The sequence below is a fragment of the Ambystoma mexicanum genome, chromosome 7p (genome assembly GCF_040938575.1).
Source record: "Ambystoma mexicanum isolate Mex_15411 chromosome 7p, UKY_AmexF1_1, whole genome shotgun sequence".
In the NCBI taxonomy this organism is placed as follows: domain Eukaryota; kingdom Metazoa; phylum Chordata; class Amphibia; order Caudata; family Ambystomatidae; genus Ambystoma; species Ambystoma mexicanum.
Window position 1 is genome coordinate 248,207,330 of NC_090939.1, and position 19,270 is coordinate 248,226,599.

Sequence of the window (19,270 nt, forward strand, 5' to 3'; positions counted from 1 at the left end):
AAGCGGCTTTGCTGCCGGCGGTACCGAGATGAGCAAACAGTTAACAGTGTAAACTTAAATACACATAAAATTGTGTCAGCAATATGGCGGACACGCCTGAGCTTGGTATTAGACACAATAGGACATATAGTTGGTGACGGGGCCTAATACAGTAACGTGACAGTAGTGGAACGACGACAGAGCTGTCAATGGAAATAAGGAGAGTACGGGCTCAACTGTCAATGAAGGTGGTTTTGGTACGAATCGGAGGCAGTCCTGTGCAAAGGCATGAGCATGGAGGTAAACTCTGTAAAAAGTTTAAGTTGTTGCTGATGATGCGAAGGAGCTTACAGGCATATAGCGATCAGACATCGGGAAGCATGCAGAACCAGATCAAGACTTGGATCGGCAGCGTTCCTAGCCCTGGCCTCTGTCAACTCTGGACAGGCTCAGGACAGGAAGCTGCGTTGTTGGGTGGCCTTAGTGGGTAGACCGGCGTTCGCCTCCCGGCGAAGTGATTGGTTGTTAGAGAAGCAGGCCTCTAATAATGCCAGTCTCAGCCTGATCGGGGGGTAGTAGCTGGAATCAGAAAGTTTCATTCGGCCATCTTTAAGTTGCCAAAGGCCTTGTGGAGTTTCATGGAGGCTGTATGGCAAAATAAGGATTTCTCAGCATAAACGAAGTACTTTGGGCAAATGCCGATTTAGAGGATGAAATTTCGGAATTTACGGGCGCACAGCAGAAATCAAAACTGCCTGTGTCGGAGAACGTCTTAAATAAGTGTGGTGGCCTGGATGATGAGGGAATGCATCTAATCTTGGGAACCCAATTACGGCACAAGAGATTAGTGATGCCATTTCAGCACTACCAGCGAATAAGACTCAAGGTCCAGACGGCCTTGTCAACGGCTATTACAAGACGTTCCGCACTCAATTGTTCAGCCCGTTGACAAAGCTATATAATACAGTCAGAGAAGAGGGGAAGGTCACACTTGATATGGGGAGGTCTATAACTATACTGCCCCTGAAGCCGGGTAAAGATCCTCACAACTGTGCGAGCTATCATCCCATAGCGTTGCTAAACACTGCAAAATTCTATACGAAAATCCTAGCAATTTGGCTAATGAAAATCCTGCCAAACATAATACACAACGTCCAAGCGGGGTTCATTACTGACCGGCACAAACAAGATGACGTCAGAAGGGCAGTAGACGTCATAGATGCAGGGCGACGAACATGACAGACGTTTGCAGTGGCAGCTCTAGATGCCACCCGGGCTTTTTATAGCATGGACAGGTGCTATCTGAAACTGATCTTGGAGCGATTCGGCTATGGCCCAGAATTCACCAAGATGGTGCTCGCCAATTAGCAACACCCATCGACAAGTTTCAGGATCAACGGACAAAGCATGGGGTTCGTGAAGATCAGAAGGGGCATGCGACGGGGCTGTCCACTCTCCCCTCTCATTTTGGCGATGGAACTATGTGCAATGCAGTTTCAACAAGATGTTGGCATCAGAGGAGTGACGATTGGTCAGGAAACCCATAAAATAGCTCTGTACGTGGATGACATTATGCTCTTCATGGGAGACCCAGAAAATACGATGCCCAGAGCGATGGCCCAACTGGAGGAATTCAGACAGATCTCTGGGTTCTCCATAAACTTCTCCAAAGCAAAATCCATTAACATAACAAGGAGAGAAGTGACAGACATTGGAGAGGGCATTCTCGATGAGCTGGGTGGGGGAAAAACTGGAATAGTTAGGGATCCACCTTACTAGAGAACCACACAAGCTATATCGGGCAAGCGTAATCCCGCTATGTGGAAACGGCTACAGGAAGACCTGCTCAGATGGGAATCTCAGGAGCCGTCGTGGTTTGCATCACAGCTGTCAAAATGACTGTCCTCCCTCGTCTCCTTTATGTAATGAGTTCACTACCGGTGCCCATACCGCCAGCCAAGATCCGAGAGTTGCAAAACACGATATTTAAATTTATATGGCACGGGTAAGAAACCCAGGATCCAGAAACAAATCCTAATGCGCTCCCCGCTCCTGGGCGGCCTCTGAGTTCCAGAAATGGACAGATGCATCTTAGCAGCCAACCAGCGCCAATGTTGGTGAGCAAAACCAGAGAACCATAAGGGATGGTGCAGAGTAGAATCGAACAATCCGCCTCATTAGCCCCTCTAATAACCCTGTTGAGCCTGAGAGAAGACACCTGAGCGAGCAGGGGTGCGCTGTTGGAAATTACGAAATGGTCACTCCAAAGCTGGGACAAAGCCCGGAAAAGGAAACTCATCCCGAGCAGGATGGGCCCATATAAGCCGCTGATGCACAACCCAGATTTCACACTGGGTCTTTAACAAAAGTGTTGGACGTGATGGTCAGGGTCCGAGACCCTGTACCTGAGACATGTACGAAGACGGCTCTCCATTACTCTTCAGACTGTCAGCAGAAATTCAATATAGGAGAAAATTAGCACTATATATATATATATATATATATATATATATATATATATATATATATATGGCACTGGATAACCCACCCAACGGTGAAGAGAGCGGGCACGAGAATGCCATCAGGCCTAGAACTGTCTGCGGGAAGGCAACACGGCGAAGGGGGTCACCAGACTCTACAGATTGCTCCAACGATGAATCGACTGACAATCTCACATACAAAATGAACTGGAAAAGAGACATGCAAGAGCCGCTAACAGAGGAGGAATGGAACCAAATACAGGCATGTGCACACAGCACCTCCAGATGCACCACGATTAAGGAATCGGCTTACAAATGATGCCTCAGATGGCATGTCCCGAACCGCATTCATAAAATCAGTCATACTCACCAATCTGCTGGAGGAACTGCAGCGAGAAGGGAGACCTATTCCATATGTGGTGGACATGCCCCAAAGCCGTGGCCTATTGGAAGGAAATACTAAGCCACATAAAGGACATTTCTGAGGTTGAACTGCCGAGATCTCCGAAAACAATTCTTAGCAGTCCCCATAGAAGGTAAATACGCAATGTCAGGAACGACAGCCATTCTCATTACTCACCTGTTATCAGCAGCAAGAATGACCCTTGCTCAACACTGGAAAAACAAATGGTACCCGACCTCAGCATGGTGGTGGATCAAGGTCTGGAGAGTAGTGGCTATGGAGAAGATGTGTGCTCTCAGTACCGGAAAATATCTAAAATTCTTAACTATCTGGAACCCATTCCATGAAAGAGAAGCCCAAATCTTCAAACCCTACCTACTCCAGAACACGCATGTCATCTAAGACCTACCAGACGTAAAGACGCCGGGACTCGAGCGTCATGAAAAGATCTTAAATTTACTGAACTCTATAGTGTAAAGTAGTGGTTAAAGTTGTGGGGATGTGGTCAGTAAGGGAGGGGGAGAGCGGGGGGGGGGGGGGCGGGATTTAGAATTGAAAATCTTTGAAGGCCAAGGGAACTTGTACGAACTCTAGGGTATGAACACAAGTAAGACAGAACCTAAATAATTGATGGCAAATGTTATGCTATATTTACCTGTATGCCTTCGATCCAAAATAAACTTGGTTTAAAAAAGTCTTTGTTGGCAACTTTCCATAGTTTTCTATGGAACTCCATTCTTTTTGTTTTTGATCCTGACCTGACTTCACTGCTCTTGCCTTCTACTAATTTGTTATGGGGAAGCTGACTAGTCCTTCAGACTTATTAGTACTGGGAAACAGTTTTTTAAATTGCACACAGCATCTTACTTGGGTATCTCCCTAATCATTTACACTTGGGATGTTTTGGTTACTTTTGTATGTACCTAAAAAGACACTGGTGGCAGCGGTTAGGTTTTTACTGTTTGCTTAATTTTTCATGTGCAGTCACGTTTACCGTGCATGGCTATTAAATGTGGCTAGTGCCCTAAACTGACAGCCTCAGGCACCACTCTTGACGAACTGTGACTTCGGCCTGCAGTAGACTCCGGTCTGTCACAGTAGGGAGAGTTGGGGGATGGGTGGGGAGGGGTCATTTACTCTTGTACTTGGAGAATGCCTTTTTCTTCTACACCACTTTCCATTAATCGTCAAGCTGCCCTTCACATTAAACATGGAAAATACACCTTTTAAATGTTACCCGTCCTGTAACCGCAAATATCCCTGGAAGGACACGCACTGTGTGTAATCATTGTCTCCCTAGAGACCATGCAGAAAATGCAGAAGAACACTGTCATGTAAGCTCTTTAAACCCAAAATGTTAAGACTGCTGCACTAAAAGTTGGACCGCCCACACCATGCAGGCCGAAGTGTCCATCGACGTAGCGGGCACCGAAGAGTCTGACTATCAAAGTGCACAAGATGCCGAAGACTATCAGGGTTCTTAGTCTCCGCCTCCGGTGGTCGAGACCACACTGACAAAAGCACCCACATTCATCACACTAAGCACACAACCCCTAGCCAGACGCTGCCTTCGTCTCTGAAAAAAACAGCCACACAGTGCTGAAAGAAAATGGGAAAACTCTTCTAGCAAGCACCCATTGTCCCCTAGGTCCTCGCAGTCGCGATCACCACACATTTCCAAACAGATGCCGAGTAAGCCCATTATCAACACCGCTCCTAAAAAAATATTTTTTCGTACGCCAGAGATTAAACTCGGTGCAAGCTTCCAGTACTTCGAAAATGCAAGAATTTCAATTAAACACGTCAAATTCTTCTCAAGACTAAGCCGTCGAAATCCTTACATATTTCGGACCCTGTAGATGTCATGTCACAGGAGATGCATTATGCACCCTCAAAGGCACCTTAATTTACATCAGGGGAAACGTGCCTTTTGCCCAGAACCCTCTTCCTCAGGGTCACACCCATTTCCAAAATCCACTAAGTGGAATGCAGACAAATTTGAGAAGGCCATGAAACGTATTTAAGGCTTTGTAGACTTCATGGTCAGACACCCAGAAGAATTCACACCCGCAGGATAGTGGGGGAACCACCTGCTAAAGTACAAAGGTTAGACACCTCAAAACCAAGGGCTTCCTCAGTCCAGCCTATGCCTAGTCAAGACACTTCTGAGGAGCTATACATCGACCCCCTCACAACAGGGTTGTCGGTACTCGCAAGATGACCAATACACCCAGGACCAATTTTATGACGACATTGGCCTAGATTCATATATATCACCATCTCCAGTAGACCTAGACTAGCCAATTGCTGATTCCCCGATAGACAACCAAACACAGTACAATGAACTGCTAGTAGCCCAACACATTAAAACTGATACCCCTGAAGCACTGTGAGGGAGTTTTCCTAAAGTCCACTTGAGTATCCCTTGGCATACAGGTCCCCAACTCTGTCTGTACTACTCAAGGAACCTTGGTAGAGTGGGGTGAAAGGTATAACTTACCTTGAACCAAGAGGTCGCTCCAGAGTGACTGGAGTATGTGAAGGTGTCTAGAGTGTCCACTCTACCTCTGACCCAAGCTGTCGGCTTGTGTCCCTTTAGTGAGTCCTTTTATAGGGTCTCCATTGTTGTTGAATTACCAAGTATCTTTTCCTAGAGACTAAAGGTATCCTGAGCTGTTCTGCTGTTTCTTAACAAAAACAAAGAGGTGATGGCTGGAAGGTTTAGAATGAATCTTAACCACTGGCATTGCTCTGGGCAACCCTCCAGACCACTGTTCTTCGCCTGCCAAGCCATTACAGAAGGGGGAAAGACCATATGCAAATCAAGCTTGGCCCCACGCCAAAAGGGGCAGTCCAGCCCGAACTGCTAGGTCACATCTCTACTACACGAGACCACAAGCATCCCCAGACATGTTTCAGCCTTGTTGGGCGTCATCAGTGAGGAGTAGCTTGGGTCTCTAGGGTATTCCCAGATGTGGGTCCCGAGCTGCCGCTAAGTTCCTTCTGGGCTCCTGTCATTCACAGGTGGGGGTGGGCCCTTTGTGAGTGTCTTTTGCAGGCTTCTTGTGGGAAGCCCACCAGGCTCCAGTGTGTCTGGAAATGCATGAAGTGAGGGAGGGTGCCAATTCTTCACTGTCCTTTGTCTGTTGGTGTGCCCACTGTAGGACAGTTTTTCTGAAGTTAACCTGAGGACTTCGTAAAACCATTCAATTGAGACAGTACAAGACTCCACTTTTAGTATAGGGCTGTACCACCTGAGTATATGGTAGCGTAGACCGAACAGCCAGGCTCATTTTAGGAGGGAGCGAGGACTGTAGGAAAGTACACTGAACCTGTAATACACCAAGGATTCAATAGAAAGACAACCAGAAATATTATAAAAAAATAATGGTTTATTATAAATACAAGTAAGCCAAGTCTTGGGCTAAGTACTTGTTATAAAGTCATACATTCATAAAAACACACCACAATGCTTGAAGCTACACAGACCAAAGCATAAAAGCTTCTTCAGAATACTTAACAGTAATTCTAGGGAAGTCAGACCTGATCATACACATTTAGTATAAGCCACACCTATTATGGGGAGTAAAAACCATGTTACTTTAGTATTACTTTCAGTAATACAAGGGTAGTAGACTGTCAGTTATGCAGTGACACTCCGCAAAGAAATCACACAACCCTCTTACTAGGATACATTTCTGAATAGTGAAACATGGATTCAAAGAACAGTGTATATACCTATAACTATTTTTAAGATCTGTTATACTAGGTGAGTAGAACCATTTTGGTGTAATATACAATTACAGTTGCTTTTCAGCTCAGTGGAACACAGTCTAAGATAAGCAGGAACTCTATACACTAATTTAGGATTGCACCAGGCGGACCAAGGTCAGTTGCACCTAAAGAGCACTTCAAGAATGGCACAAGGCTATTCTAGGCAGGTAAGATGTTGTAATATACTATTACAGTGGCTTTTCAGACCAGTGACTGAGGTAAGCAATAACTCTTTAACTTATTTTAGCATGGCACACAGCTAACCCAAGGTAAGTAAAACCTATATATCTTATGAAGCAGCTATCAGCAACTTAAATGTTTGTATAGAACACAGACTATTTTAGCATCTGTATAAAACAGACCAGGGAAAGCAAACCCCACTGTTGCACTTCATAAATGACTCAATGTTATTCTAGGAAGGTAAAACCCAGGGCAGACTTATTCCAAACAGACTATGGACCCTATTGGTCTAGGAGCCAGCTGTAGGCAGGGTGAGACAGAGTTCTGTTGCAGGCAAATGTCATGAAGACTGTTCAACAACTAAGTAGTTCACTTTAAAGTTGAGTCCAGGGACTTTCAGAGTAGACACCGTAGTAGTATTCCAGCAGTGGGCCTGGGTGAACTGGATGAGAGGACTCCCAATCACAAGGACAGCCCAAAGCTTTACAGAAATCACAAAGGCTTAAGTAAATACTGCAGCCAACACAGTACCGTAGCATGGAAGAAGAGTTGCAGCAAGAAGACTTCAGGATCTACAGCCAAAAGCCTGGTCGTTGAATTCCTTTAACATGAAGATTGAAGACAGGAAGGACTTTTGCAGCAGGGATCATGGGGAAGGCTCTAAGCACAGGTTCTTTACATGGTTTAAACAGCACAGAAGAGGTTTCAGCGGGGTAGACTTGAGGATCTGCAGCCAAAAATCTGGTTCCTGAATTCCTTGTCATGAAGACAGGACTGTTGGTAAGATAGAGTCCAACTGGTGTGGGACTTTACCAGACTTGTGTGCTTGGTATTAGCGACCCAACTTTTAACATAGGCCTTTACTACACAAGTCGGTAGAGTGGCTGAGCAGCCAGGCTTATCTTAGGAGGGGTACTGTGAGCTGTAGAGCAGTACAATGAAATCAGTAAATACAAGTATTCAAGTGAACACTTACACTCTTAAAGGTCACATTAAAATGATGTATTTATATTTACACAAAGCAAAAGAATCACACTAGTTATGCAGCAACTAATAATATCAAGTAGAATTTCAGAATCAAGTTATTCAAGCAACAATCATGCAGGTGAGTACATTCTTATTGTATTAAAACATTTGCCGCACGCAAAGTGACATCGATCAAGGTCAGTATTGGCACTTCTGGTTAACCATACAATATTGGGTTTGGAGAGAGCAGAATAGAACACTGTAGCACTGTAACCATAGTCTTGCATCCCAGAGGGATGTAGGAAGTCTTTTCCCCAGCAATAAGAGTGTAAAACAATTAAAACATTTATAGGGGACAAGCACTGCCAAAGCCAATGGGGTTCAGAAGGGATTCCTTTAGGGAGCCAGGACAGCCAAAGTCAATATATCACGGCTCTAGTGCGAATGCAATCTTCTTAGAAAGTTAGTTGAACAGTCAGTAGTTCATTGAAGAAATATCCAGGAGCTCAAGTGAGCCTACCTGATGTACACAAGTTCTTAGGCCTGCACAGGTGAATTGCAGTAATTCAAAAGGATAGAAACGAGCACTCCCCAAGCAATGAAGCACTAGATTTGGCTAAAGGTGGTTAAACCCAAAGCACCTTAGAATTGAATCAGATGTTCCAGCTGACTTTCTTCTTGACGCAGCGATGCAGACCCTTGTTCCTGGACCTTGGTCGTGGTGACAAAAGGAAGGATGTCTGGCAGGCTTCTGCAGCAGCACTCTCGCGAGAGACTCTACAGCAATAGATTCCACTCGTTTCCGCGGCTCATTGTGGTTTTGGCACCTTTTTCTCAGCGCCAAAGAGTAACAAATATCCCTGGTTAGAATGTCCCTGTTCCTCAACTCTGGTGAGGGGGCTCTGATGAAGATGTCCTGCTTCTGTAAACTGAAACGAATGCCTGCAAAGTTTCAGCCGGATTTGTCCTTCGGAAGATGTTGTACTCGTCGATGGTCCAGGTACCCTGGGTATTGGGAAATTGCAGCCCAGGGAGGTCATAGCGACATAGGGGTGGGCCCAAAATGAAGCTGCTCTTTCAGCCATTTGGTCCCACCAGCCTAAGGGAGGAGGTCGTCATTTTCGGAGCTTCCCTGTTGATGGGTGGGAGGGGGGGCAGGCCGAGAAACCTGGACAGCACAGCTGCAAGTCTTCACTGGTGCTTTCGTGATCCTGGAAGGTGCTGCTGGATTCTCTCATCTTTGGATTTCATGTTCCAGTGGCCGACTCTGCATGTAGTCCCAAAACCCTTGCCTTATATTGGAAATGCTCAGCTGTCAATCGCACAGTGGGGGGGTCGTCTCTAGGACAGCCACCTGCCCACTTGGAACTGGTTTCAGCCAGACCTGCCTACAAAGGACAGTGAAGTTTCGGACCCCTCCCTGACTTTCTGCCGTCTCAGACTCACTGGACTTGGGCGGGCTTTGGGGCACAAGCCGTCTAAGGCAAAACACGCAATGGACTAACTAGCACTAAATGGAGTAAAAGCCCAGAAGGAACTAACGAACCAGAAATGGTGTAAAAAGACTGGGGCCAAATGGTCACCAATGAGTGCTGTACTGGAGCTGACGAATCAGCATACAGATATGTGGCACAAAAGGTAGTAAAAAGAAACCACTGCCCCTAGCCATTCGAGTTGATGTAGCAAAAGATTACATGAGAAGTGGGATAAGGAGTTACTATTGTAACCCTCAGCACTCCACATAAGGTGATGTGTGCTGGACCCACAAGGGAAAAAGGGTAAGCCAGAAGTTGTCCTATTATTGGGAACTGTAGTTCACACAAGAACATGTATTAAAACATTAAGAGGAGTCCAGCGGATGCCTCAGTGGCGCTGCTCAAAGGGTGCTGTCACTACATAATAAGCAGATGCCTATTGAATTTACCAGACTCCAATTAAACATAAGGAATACAAAATCTTAGAGGGCAAAGGCATGTGTGGGTGGCAAAAATGCCAGCTCACTTAGCAGGTTAAAATCAAAAAGGTTCCAGATTCCAGCAAAGGGCTTCGGGTCTCTAAGGTTAAAGGGAATTGGCACAGAAACGGAAAATTCTCCCCAACAAGGACACAAAGTGCTTCTGCAGCACCGACCAACGGGGAAGGCTCCAGGCAAGAGTTTCTTCACGGCTGGATGTGGCTCTGTGGTTTTGGCACCCTTTTCGGGAGCCAGAAGAACTTGCTGGTCAGATTCTCGTTACTTTCAAGACCCAGCACTCGAGGGGGAGGGGGGGGGGCTAGTGTTGTTGGCAGTCCTTGGGGCAAAGTTTTGGACTCCACCCTCGCTTCCTGCCCGAGGTCTCCAGCAGAAGTTAAATTGACAGAGGATTTTCCCACCCTGGAGGTCCGGGGAAGGAACAAGAAAGGACAAGGAACACTAAAATGGCGAAAAAAAGCAGTTTTGGTAAAATGGGGACCCTGGGGCAGGGGGCCTTTACTGCAGCTGTGAGAACAGCCTGCAGTAAAGGTGCACCGAATTAGGAATAGGGTTCACTGCCACCAGCAATTAAAGCTAAGCTTGTCTCTGTAACAGAAATGTTAGTTAAAATAAGAAAGGGGATACATTGTATCTCCCCAGTACACCACATAAGGTGGGGTGTGCTGGTCTCACCTAAAACGTTCAGAGAGGATACAATATCCTTTCTTTCCTTGAACTGTAGTACCTCTAAGGTTGGCCAAAGAAAGTTGATGGGGAGCCCCAAGGGCAACCATGCAACATTAAAAATGGATATGGCAAAAGTTGTCAAAGGATCAATTTAAAGACACTATGGAGAGTCTTAAAAATCACCCCCATAAAAAGAGTAAAAGGTTCTCACTCAGAGGTGCAGGGGAAAAATAGTGCACTAGTAAAACAAAGTTCTGGAGTTGACACAGGTCGGGAAGATTTGGCATTGCTATGAAAATCTTACCTAACGCCTGGCTGAAACCAGTTAAAACTGGGCTTCTAGGTGTCTTGCAGGACAGCCAACACCCAAGTAATTGACAGCTCCATGGGAGTGCAGCAGATAAGGCAAGGTATTTTGGACTACTTACCAGATCACTGGAAATCCAAAGCGGAAGAGACGCCTGCAGCACCTTCAACAACTGCACAAGTACCGGTGAAGCCGTGCTGCTGTACTAGTCCTGTTTTCAACTCAACGGGGAAGCTCCGCCAAGGACGACTTCCTCCTTTGGGCTGCTTGGAACAATCGGCCCCGACCTTCAATTTAGGCCATCCCCTGACGTCCTGCAACTTTCCTGGGCTGCAGAACACCAATACCTGGAGTACCTGAAGCATTTTAGAGTGCATCATCTTGGACCGAACAAATCTTGCTGAAACTTTGCAGGCATCCTTGTGGACCACCAGAAGTAGGAATTCTCTTACCAGAGTGCAGGACGAAGAAACCGAGGAGAATCCAACCAGCGATATCTGTTCACTCTTGGCGCTAAGAAAAAGGCGCAAAAGCCACAAAACCAGCGCAGGAGTTAACAATCTTTTGCTGGCAACCCCTTCTTCTTTCGAGTGCTGCCGCAGAAGCCCACCAAAAGTCACTCCTTTCATCACTACAACAGAGTAGCAGGAAACCGACTCTTCAGTGCTGAATAAGGAAGGCAACCAGCTGCATTTTCTCTGCAGCTCCCATTCCTCCCTAAGATGAGCCTGGCTGCTCTTAAGTTGCAGCCCTAAAACCAAGAGAAGTCTTAATAAGTCAAACCCCAGTTGGACTTTAGAAAAACTTACCGAAGTTATCTACAGTATTAGGTGGGTACTCCATTTAGTTTTTGGAAAACCCCCAGCATTGTCCTCAACCACTGAAAACACTGGAAGATGTCACCACTACACCAGAAGATACTACTAGAAGAAATTGAGTACTTTCTTAAAAAAAAAAAAGAAAAGCTGGTCCCAGCTCTCCAGGTAAACAAGGGCATCTATTCACTGTACTTCCTAGTGTCAAATATTTAACTATGTGCCCTGTGTTAGGCCTGCGTCCAGCCGACACTTATGTGAAACCACAAATGTTTTGCATCACAACACTACAAGAGGTAATTCCACTCTTAAAACGGGGGAATTGGACATGAAAGATGCTTACTTTCATATTTCAATGTTGCCAGTGCACAGAAAATACCTGCGCTTCCAATTAGCAAACGCACACTACCAATTCAAGGTACTAGCATTCAGCATTTCGTCAGCGCCAAAGGTGTTTGCAAATGTACTAGCAGTGGTAGCAGCACACCTGCAAAGGGAATCCATTCCAGTGTACCATTATCTCGACAACTGGCTTGTAACGTTGGAAACTCACACATTTGCAAAAACACCCAGGCAACAGTTAATCTATTGTTAAATTGGGGTTCTAAATCGAGAGTCTAGTCTCGTCCTCTGTCGGGTAAAACAATTTCTTGGAGCAATTATTAAAACACAAGTTAGTTTTCCCCTCAAACGAGAGTACAAAACATGCTATTCGAAGTACCTCACTGTGGCCGGTCGTCAGATAACCAACCACAAGGCAATGCGCCTGCTCGGATGATGGCTTTTTGCATTTATCTTGTTCCAACGCATGACTGTGCGTGAGGCCGCTGTTGGTTTGCCTAGCGAAAAATGGACTCAGGCAAGCGGTCAGTGGGACGATCTAGTGGTTGTTTTGGAAAACGTAGTACAAGCTCTACGCTGGTGGACAAAAGAAAATGTTAAAAATGAAATGTTTTTGCAACGCACCTGTGCAGGCCCTTCTCACCAGATGTCTCACTCACAGGATGGGCAAGCACATTACCTTAATCACATGGTGTTTGGACACAGACAACAGTAAGCAATTACATCCATGTACTCTAACTATTGGCAGTCTTCAAAGCCATAGAAGCATTCCAAGTACACTTAACGGGACAAACAGTGCTAGTTCTTGGACAGTACCACTGCCATGTTCTATCTCAACAGACAGGGTGTTACTCTAAATGTGTCAGTTAGCCAAAAGGATTTGGTAGTGGTCTCTCTTAGCCAAAAGGATTTGGTAGTGGTCTCTCAAACGCAACATTTACCTTATGTCTCAACGCATTCCAGTTAACACAATTCACTAGCAGACAATCTAAGCAGATATCTACTGCTACCCGCAGAAGACAAGTGGCATATTCGCGTAGATATATTGGACACCTTCACCAAATGGGGACATCCACCTCTAGACCTATTTGCAACAAAGCAAAACGCATAATGCCCAGACTTTCCATCCAGGATGCCCCAACCAGGATCCAAGGGGAACGCCCTGTGGATGCAATTATGCTTTGCCACCGATGTTAGGACCGTTTTCTTTTTTTTTTCTGAAGTCCAACTAAGGGCTTAGTAAAACTGTACAGCTGGGAGTACATAGCCCCACTTTTAGTATAAGGCTGTACCGTCAGTATTTGGAAGCGTAGACCGAGCAGCCAAGCTGATCTTAGGAGGGCGAGAGAGGGCTGTTGGAAAGTACAAAGAACCTGTAGCATACAAATGATTCCACAAACCCTCGCACCCAGAGGTTTTATGAAAAAGTAAAGGTTGATTATAAATACAGTCAAAGGTATTTCTTGGTGTAAGTACTTTGTCAAAGAATCATAAACCAATATAAAAACACAACACAATGCTTAAGGTACACAGTATTCTGAACAAGGATTATGCTTTGGTCTAACAGTAGTTCTAGGCAAGTCCACCCTAATCCTACACATTTAGAATAGAGCACAAATATTTGGGGGATGTGGGGCTGGGGGTGGGGGAAGTTATTGTTTCAGTAATTCAAGGGTAGTAGACCCAGTCAGTCATGCAGTGACACTCCGCTAAGACATCACTTGGTGAAACAACCCTATTACCGGGATACTTTTCTGAATATTGAAATAAAAACTCATGAAACAGTATAAACCTACGACTACATTCAGCATAACAATCAGTTATACCAGGGAGTAAGGCCTAATGTTGTAATAAACTATTACAGTTGCTTTTCATATCAGTGGAACACAGATTAAGGTTAAGCAGTAAGTCTCTAATTTATTTTAGGATGGCACAAGGCAGACTAAGGTTAGTAAAATCCCACAATACACTTATTGCACACAGCTATTCAAGGTAGGTAAAACCCCAGGCAGACTTATTCTAGACAGGCTACACAGTAGGGATGGAGAAACCAAACCCAATTGCTAAACATGTACACTTATTTTCTGAAAGAAATAGTTGGGTGATGCCAACAGCATTACTTTTGAGGAGGGATACCCAATTCACAGGTGTAGAATAACCTTGCATATACTTTTCAAACACCTTGAAAAGGGTAGCAAGAACTTTTAACTGCTCATATTTCAGAGGGACAGTTACCATTATTCTTGGAGCATGAGTGTTCTCAGTGGCAGGAGGGGGTCACTAGTCTCTAGTGGCCAACAGACTGGTCAGGATAGGCACAGATGTAGGAAAAGTCTGTTCCTGTGGGAAGCTGTTCAAGACAAGTATGTACTTTATTTTAGATTTGGAGAAAGGTTCCAGGGACTTAAGAGAAGACACCCTAGAGGGATTCCAGCAGTGGTCCTGGGTGAACTGGATGTGAGGACTCCCAATCACACATCACCCCCAAAGCTTGACGGGAATCACAATAGGCTTAAGGTAAGTAATACCCAAGCCAACACAGCACAGGAGGAGTTTTGCAGCAGCATGTCTTTAGGATCTGCAGCCAAAAACCTGGCTGATGAATTCCTTGTCATGACGACTGAATACAGGTCACTGGAAGGGATTTTGCAGCAAGGACAATGGGGAAGACTCCAGGCAAGGGTTTCTTTGCGGCTAGATGCGGTTCTGTGGTTTTGGCGCCATTTTCAGGAGCCAAGAGAAGACTGAATATCGTTGGCCGGATTCTCGTCACTGATCGGGTCCAGCACTCTGGTGAGGGGACTTCAAGGATTCAAATAAAGTCTCTGGAGGTCAATCAGGATGCCACCAAAGTTTCAGTAAGAATCGGAATTTGGATGACTGTGCACCGCACAATGGCTTTAGGTTTTTGCAGCCCAGCAAGGTTATAGCACGTTGTGGGATGGCTCAAAATGCATGTCTTGAGACTAGTGGATCTCGCCAGCCTTTGGGTAGAAGTCGTCCCGTTCGGGACCCGAAGGTTGTTTGGAAGGAATGGTAACAGCAGGTTCTGGATACACAGCAGGCTCTCCGATCACTGGAAATTGCTCCAGCTGTCTCTTCTCAATCTTCCTCTTTGGGTTCAGCTCCAGTGGTTGACTTGTCAGCAGCTTCCAGGTTCGGAATATTTAACAGGAACTACAGAACAACTTCTGCATTCTCTCCCTGCATTTTTACAGCAAGGAGCTTCCTGGGGATGGGTATCCCTCTTTTACTACTTGTGGGTGGGGGTAGGGAATAGTTCACCCAAGTACATGGAGAAATTAACAGGGGAGCCTAAAGGGTCAACCCGGCTTAAGCCCAAAAGTTGTAGGAAACTACAACTTCAACCATACACCATGGAGACATAAAAAGGCCACCCATAAAGAGTAAAAGACTAAGTGAGAGGGGAAAGGTAAAATAGTTATCAAGTCAAAGCAAAAAAGGTCTGGGGTTGAAACGGGTCAGGTAAGATGTTTATTATAAATCTTCCTAACATGCTTTTGGGTGAAATGCCGAAATATGAAAAAGGGGGGCCAAGAAGGAACTGTATGCATTTGTTGCTCATTTCATACATTGTTTGGGTTATCAAAGAATGTAAGCATATTTGCAAATTTTTTAATGTTGCCTAATCTTTTCTTTTTTTTTTGTTTTCTTTAGACTGATCCTGCTATCCTCGGTGGAATGGTTATCACCATTGGTGATAAATTTATTGACATGTCTACCAAAGCCAAGATTCAGAAACTGACCAAAATTATGAGGGCCCCATAGGAAGTATTCATATTTAGCTGACGTTTTTATCCAGCTGTAAAATACCACAGTGGAACCCCTGTACTTCTATTAAATCAATAAACTGTATCTCATTTCTTATTGTCCTTTGATAATTTAAAACCAATAGAAATGTATTCTGCTCTATGTATTACTTGGTGTGCAGCTAAGATGGCTCAGCGGATAAAACACTTGTTGCTCTGATCTGTTTGATCTGTTTGATCTGCAGGTCACAGGTTCGAATTGTGGCAAGGCCAACTCAGCCTTTCATCCTTCAGAGGTTGATAAGAGTACCAATTTCGATTGGGTAATAGTGATGTATTTAAATGTCTTATGTAGAGCACTTTAGATTAAAGTGCATTATAAAAAACAAATTATTATATGTACTATTGCACATATGCAATTGTATTTTGGCCAAAGTCATAGCACCAATATCAATATTGTCAATTTTCTTTAAATAAAGTGAAATGTTTAGTTGCAGTTGAAAAGAATAAAACCAGTGTAGCATAATTGTTAGATTCACTAAATATATATATATAATTTTTTTAATTTCCTTTTCCCCCTTCAGCATATACTGTTGCAGTTCACCAAGCTGTGTCCAGGTCCTCCTCCCACTAGCTTATTTGTATTGTTCAACTGCTGCATCAATGCCTTTGCACCATGCAGTGCAGATTTCAAATAGTTATTTAGTGCTACTCCAGCCTTTCGTAACAGGAGTAAAACAATAACACCATTAAGTTTAAAAAAAAAAACAGGCTGCTGGTTTCCTGAGACCATAACCTCAAAAACAAACATTAGTATTTGCATATGCCCTACAGCCCCCTCTCTAAAACAAGATTAGGATCACAATTAAAAGAATGTTGGCAGTGTCCATAGCCTTATCCATCTTTATACTGGGGGGCCCCGATCAGGGGAGAGGCAGTTGCACATCCAGACTTTACTTTGTAGCCCCAGTCATAACTTTTTTTTCTAGGCACCAAGTAAAAAAATGTCTCGTCTTGCTAATGCTTGGATCAAGTACTGTCTCCCAACAAGCCTTCCTTGATTTAAGTTGATCATAAAGGGTTATAGCCTGAGCATCGGAACATGAAATGCAGGAGTCGTAGCCTCCACACAGCAAACCTTACAATTTGCATCAGTAGAACAGTTCCATCTCCTCGTGTTACTGCCCAATGCCAGGTTGTCTGCTTCAAAAGGACAAAGACATCTTTCATTTGGTTTTAATAAAGTTCTCACACGGTTGCTGATGGTGTACTACATAGATGTCAGACCAGATGAGTGTTATCACAATGTTTCTGCAGCCATTAGGTCCTTATTCTGTGTGCATTGCTTCATTTTCAATTAGTTAAGCAAAGCAGTTTAGGCCAGGAAGCTTTCTGAATTTTGTTCCAAGATCCCTTAAATGCTTAGCAAGATTAATTCTGGCATTTGTTTCCTATAATATGATGTGTTGGATTGGGGTAAAGTGTTCCTTCCATGCCAAGTCCACCAAATCTGTTGAAGGTGTTAGTCTTTTGATTGCATATCTTGCCGGGGAATCTTCTACACTTCTTTCTTATGATAGCCTACATCTACTTGCAGGGCTGAAGTTGGAACGCCCTGTGCAGGTACAGGAGCTGTTCCAGAATTTTCTTTCCTGAAAACCAATTCTGGAGAGGTTTCTGTCCAGCCGCACATTTCAGCGTGAAAGTTGGTGTCATGTCAACTTCTGGCACTACAGTTTGGTTTCCGAACAAACTCTGTTAGGGCTCTGGCTACTGTCTCAGCTTTGTTCAATGCTGTGGTGATCTGGGGTTTCCAAGACAAATTCTCTGATAATGTAACTATGTTTGAGATTCCACCAGCTGGATTGGGTCGTCATCAAACTTAATAGGGTGTTTTTTAAAGCTTCAGGAGTCCTAGCTATGAGAACCATATCATCCGCATAAAGCAACATTACGGGCTGTATGTGTCACATTGCATGATGCCGTGAGAAATGGCGAAGTAGGCATCACTGTTATATTCCTCTGGAAGTTGGTGCAGCAAGCGACCCAGGTTTTGTCATGCTTGTCTATGACCACACCTGTGACATTAGGGGAAAATTGTGGGGCGGGGGGTGAGGGATCACACCATTTGGCCACAATGTCCATTTTGGTTATGAACAATTTAATTGATTTAGTTTCTTTGGGTTGGCAGGTCTATCGGAATCCCTCATAGAATATATTTTTTTGGCTAATTATACAGTGCAAACCAGTACTCTATCCAGCACCCCAATTATTTGTCCAGAAAGGTTTGTCATCTCAGCATCTTCAAAACACATGAGCCTTTTATTCAATTAAGCTGGTATACAGTAGACTGAATTAAAGACACTGCTTACAGGTTGTCTTGCACGAATGGTCATATTCACCAATGTCCATTTAACCATTTATTTTCATTTTTGTGATGTATTCACTATTGTCGACCTAATTGTCATTGGAGGACATTTTTCGGTCACTTTGGCTGTCAAGGAATCTCCTCTGCCTCCAGAAGATTAGACTTGTGTCTGTATAGAATATATAGAAATGCTGTCCCTGAACTCTCGAAGACCCATTTTTGTTCTTCCAAAGTATACATGACTGAATTTCATGTCTGCTTACACAAAATGTTTGGAGTAAACACTAATTTTTCTTGGGAGAGCTGAGCACAGACTAACATATTGATTTTGTGGAAAGAGTTAGAATTTCATGGAAGAAATTCTGCATGCAACCTACTAACGGGGCAGCACTAGATCGAAGGAAATAAACAGTACCAGATTGGAGTTTATGTATATTAGTAGGGACACAGGTTTTTGGCTGAGAACATAGTTCAGGTAGGACATAAGCAGATTTACCTTGAGTAGATCCATTTCTGAGTAGTTATATACAACCCATTTTACAAAAACTAACCTACACAATCCTGGAGTTGTAAACATTTCTCTTTAGACATCAGACAAAGTAGGTAAATAAGATTAACTATATTAAAATGGGGGGGCGTGGCCAGCTTGCCATGGAGTAGGACGTGCTCCGGTGTGCTGCTCCTGTTAATCCGACGATCCATGCTAAAGCACTTAAATGGACTTAAATGTGACAAACTCGGAGCAGAGGCGTTGGAGCGTGTTCCCCTCTACGGAGCAACGGGCGAGTGAATCGTGTCAGATGCGGCAGAGATATGAGCTCCTTTGTGCATGCCCTTGATGAAAAGAAGCCTCCCAAAATGGCAGAACAACAAAGACAACGAGACCCCTGAAGGCCGGAATCTCTGAGCTGCCAGCGGCGACTGCAGAGCACCCTCCGAACGAGGCGCACAGAGGAACATTTGGCCCCTGTATTAAGAGCCCACGTTGAGCTGCAGTGTGCGGGGAGTTTTGGAAAAGTTGACTCCCAAGTACGTAGTGGCGCGATTACTCCCGGCGAACAGCAGTAAAAGCATTTGCATTAGACCGAGCGCCTGGATCTCTGCGACGCCGGCTCGCGTTGCGTAGAAACCTTGGAAGGCTTGATCAAAGGGCATCGAGCGGACATGGCGGCGGGAAGAAATCCCTGCAGAAAATAAACGGGGAGATCGTAGCAATATTCACTCGTGCAGCGCAACGGCGTGCAA

At 44.6% G+C, this 19,270-nt stretch overlaps 1 protein-coding gene across 1 annotated transcript in view; it reads left to right on the forward strand.

Moving 5' to 3' along the window:
- The window catches only part of ATP5PO (ATP synthase peripheral stalk subunit OSCP), a 167,728-nt gene extending 151,953 nt beyond the window's left edge, over positions 1-15,775 (forward strand). The window contains exon 7 of the mRNA XM_069636206.1: positions 15,566-15,775. Coding sequence (XP_069492307.1) covers positions 15,566-15,676 — 111 coding nt within the window. The 3' untranslated portion in view covers positions 15,677-15,775. The remainder of the gene's footprint in view (positions 1-15,565) is intronic.
- The last annotated feature ends 3,495 nt before the right edge of the window (positions 15,776-19,270 follow it).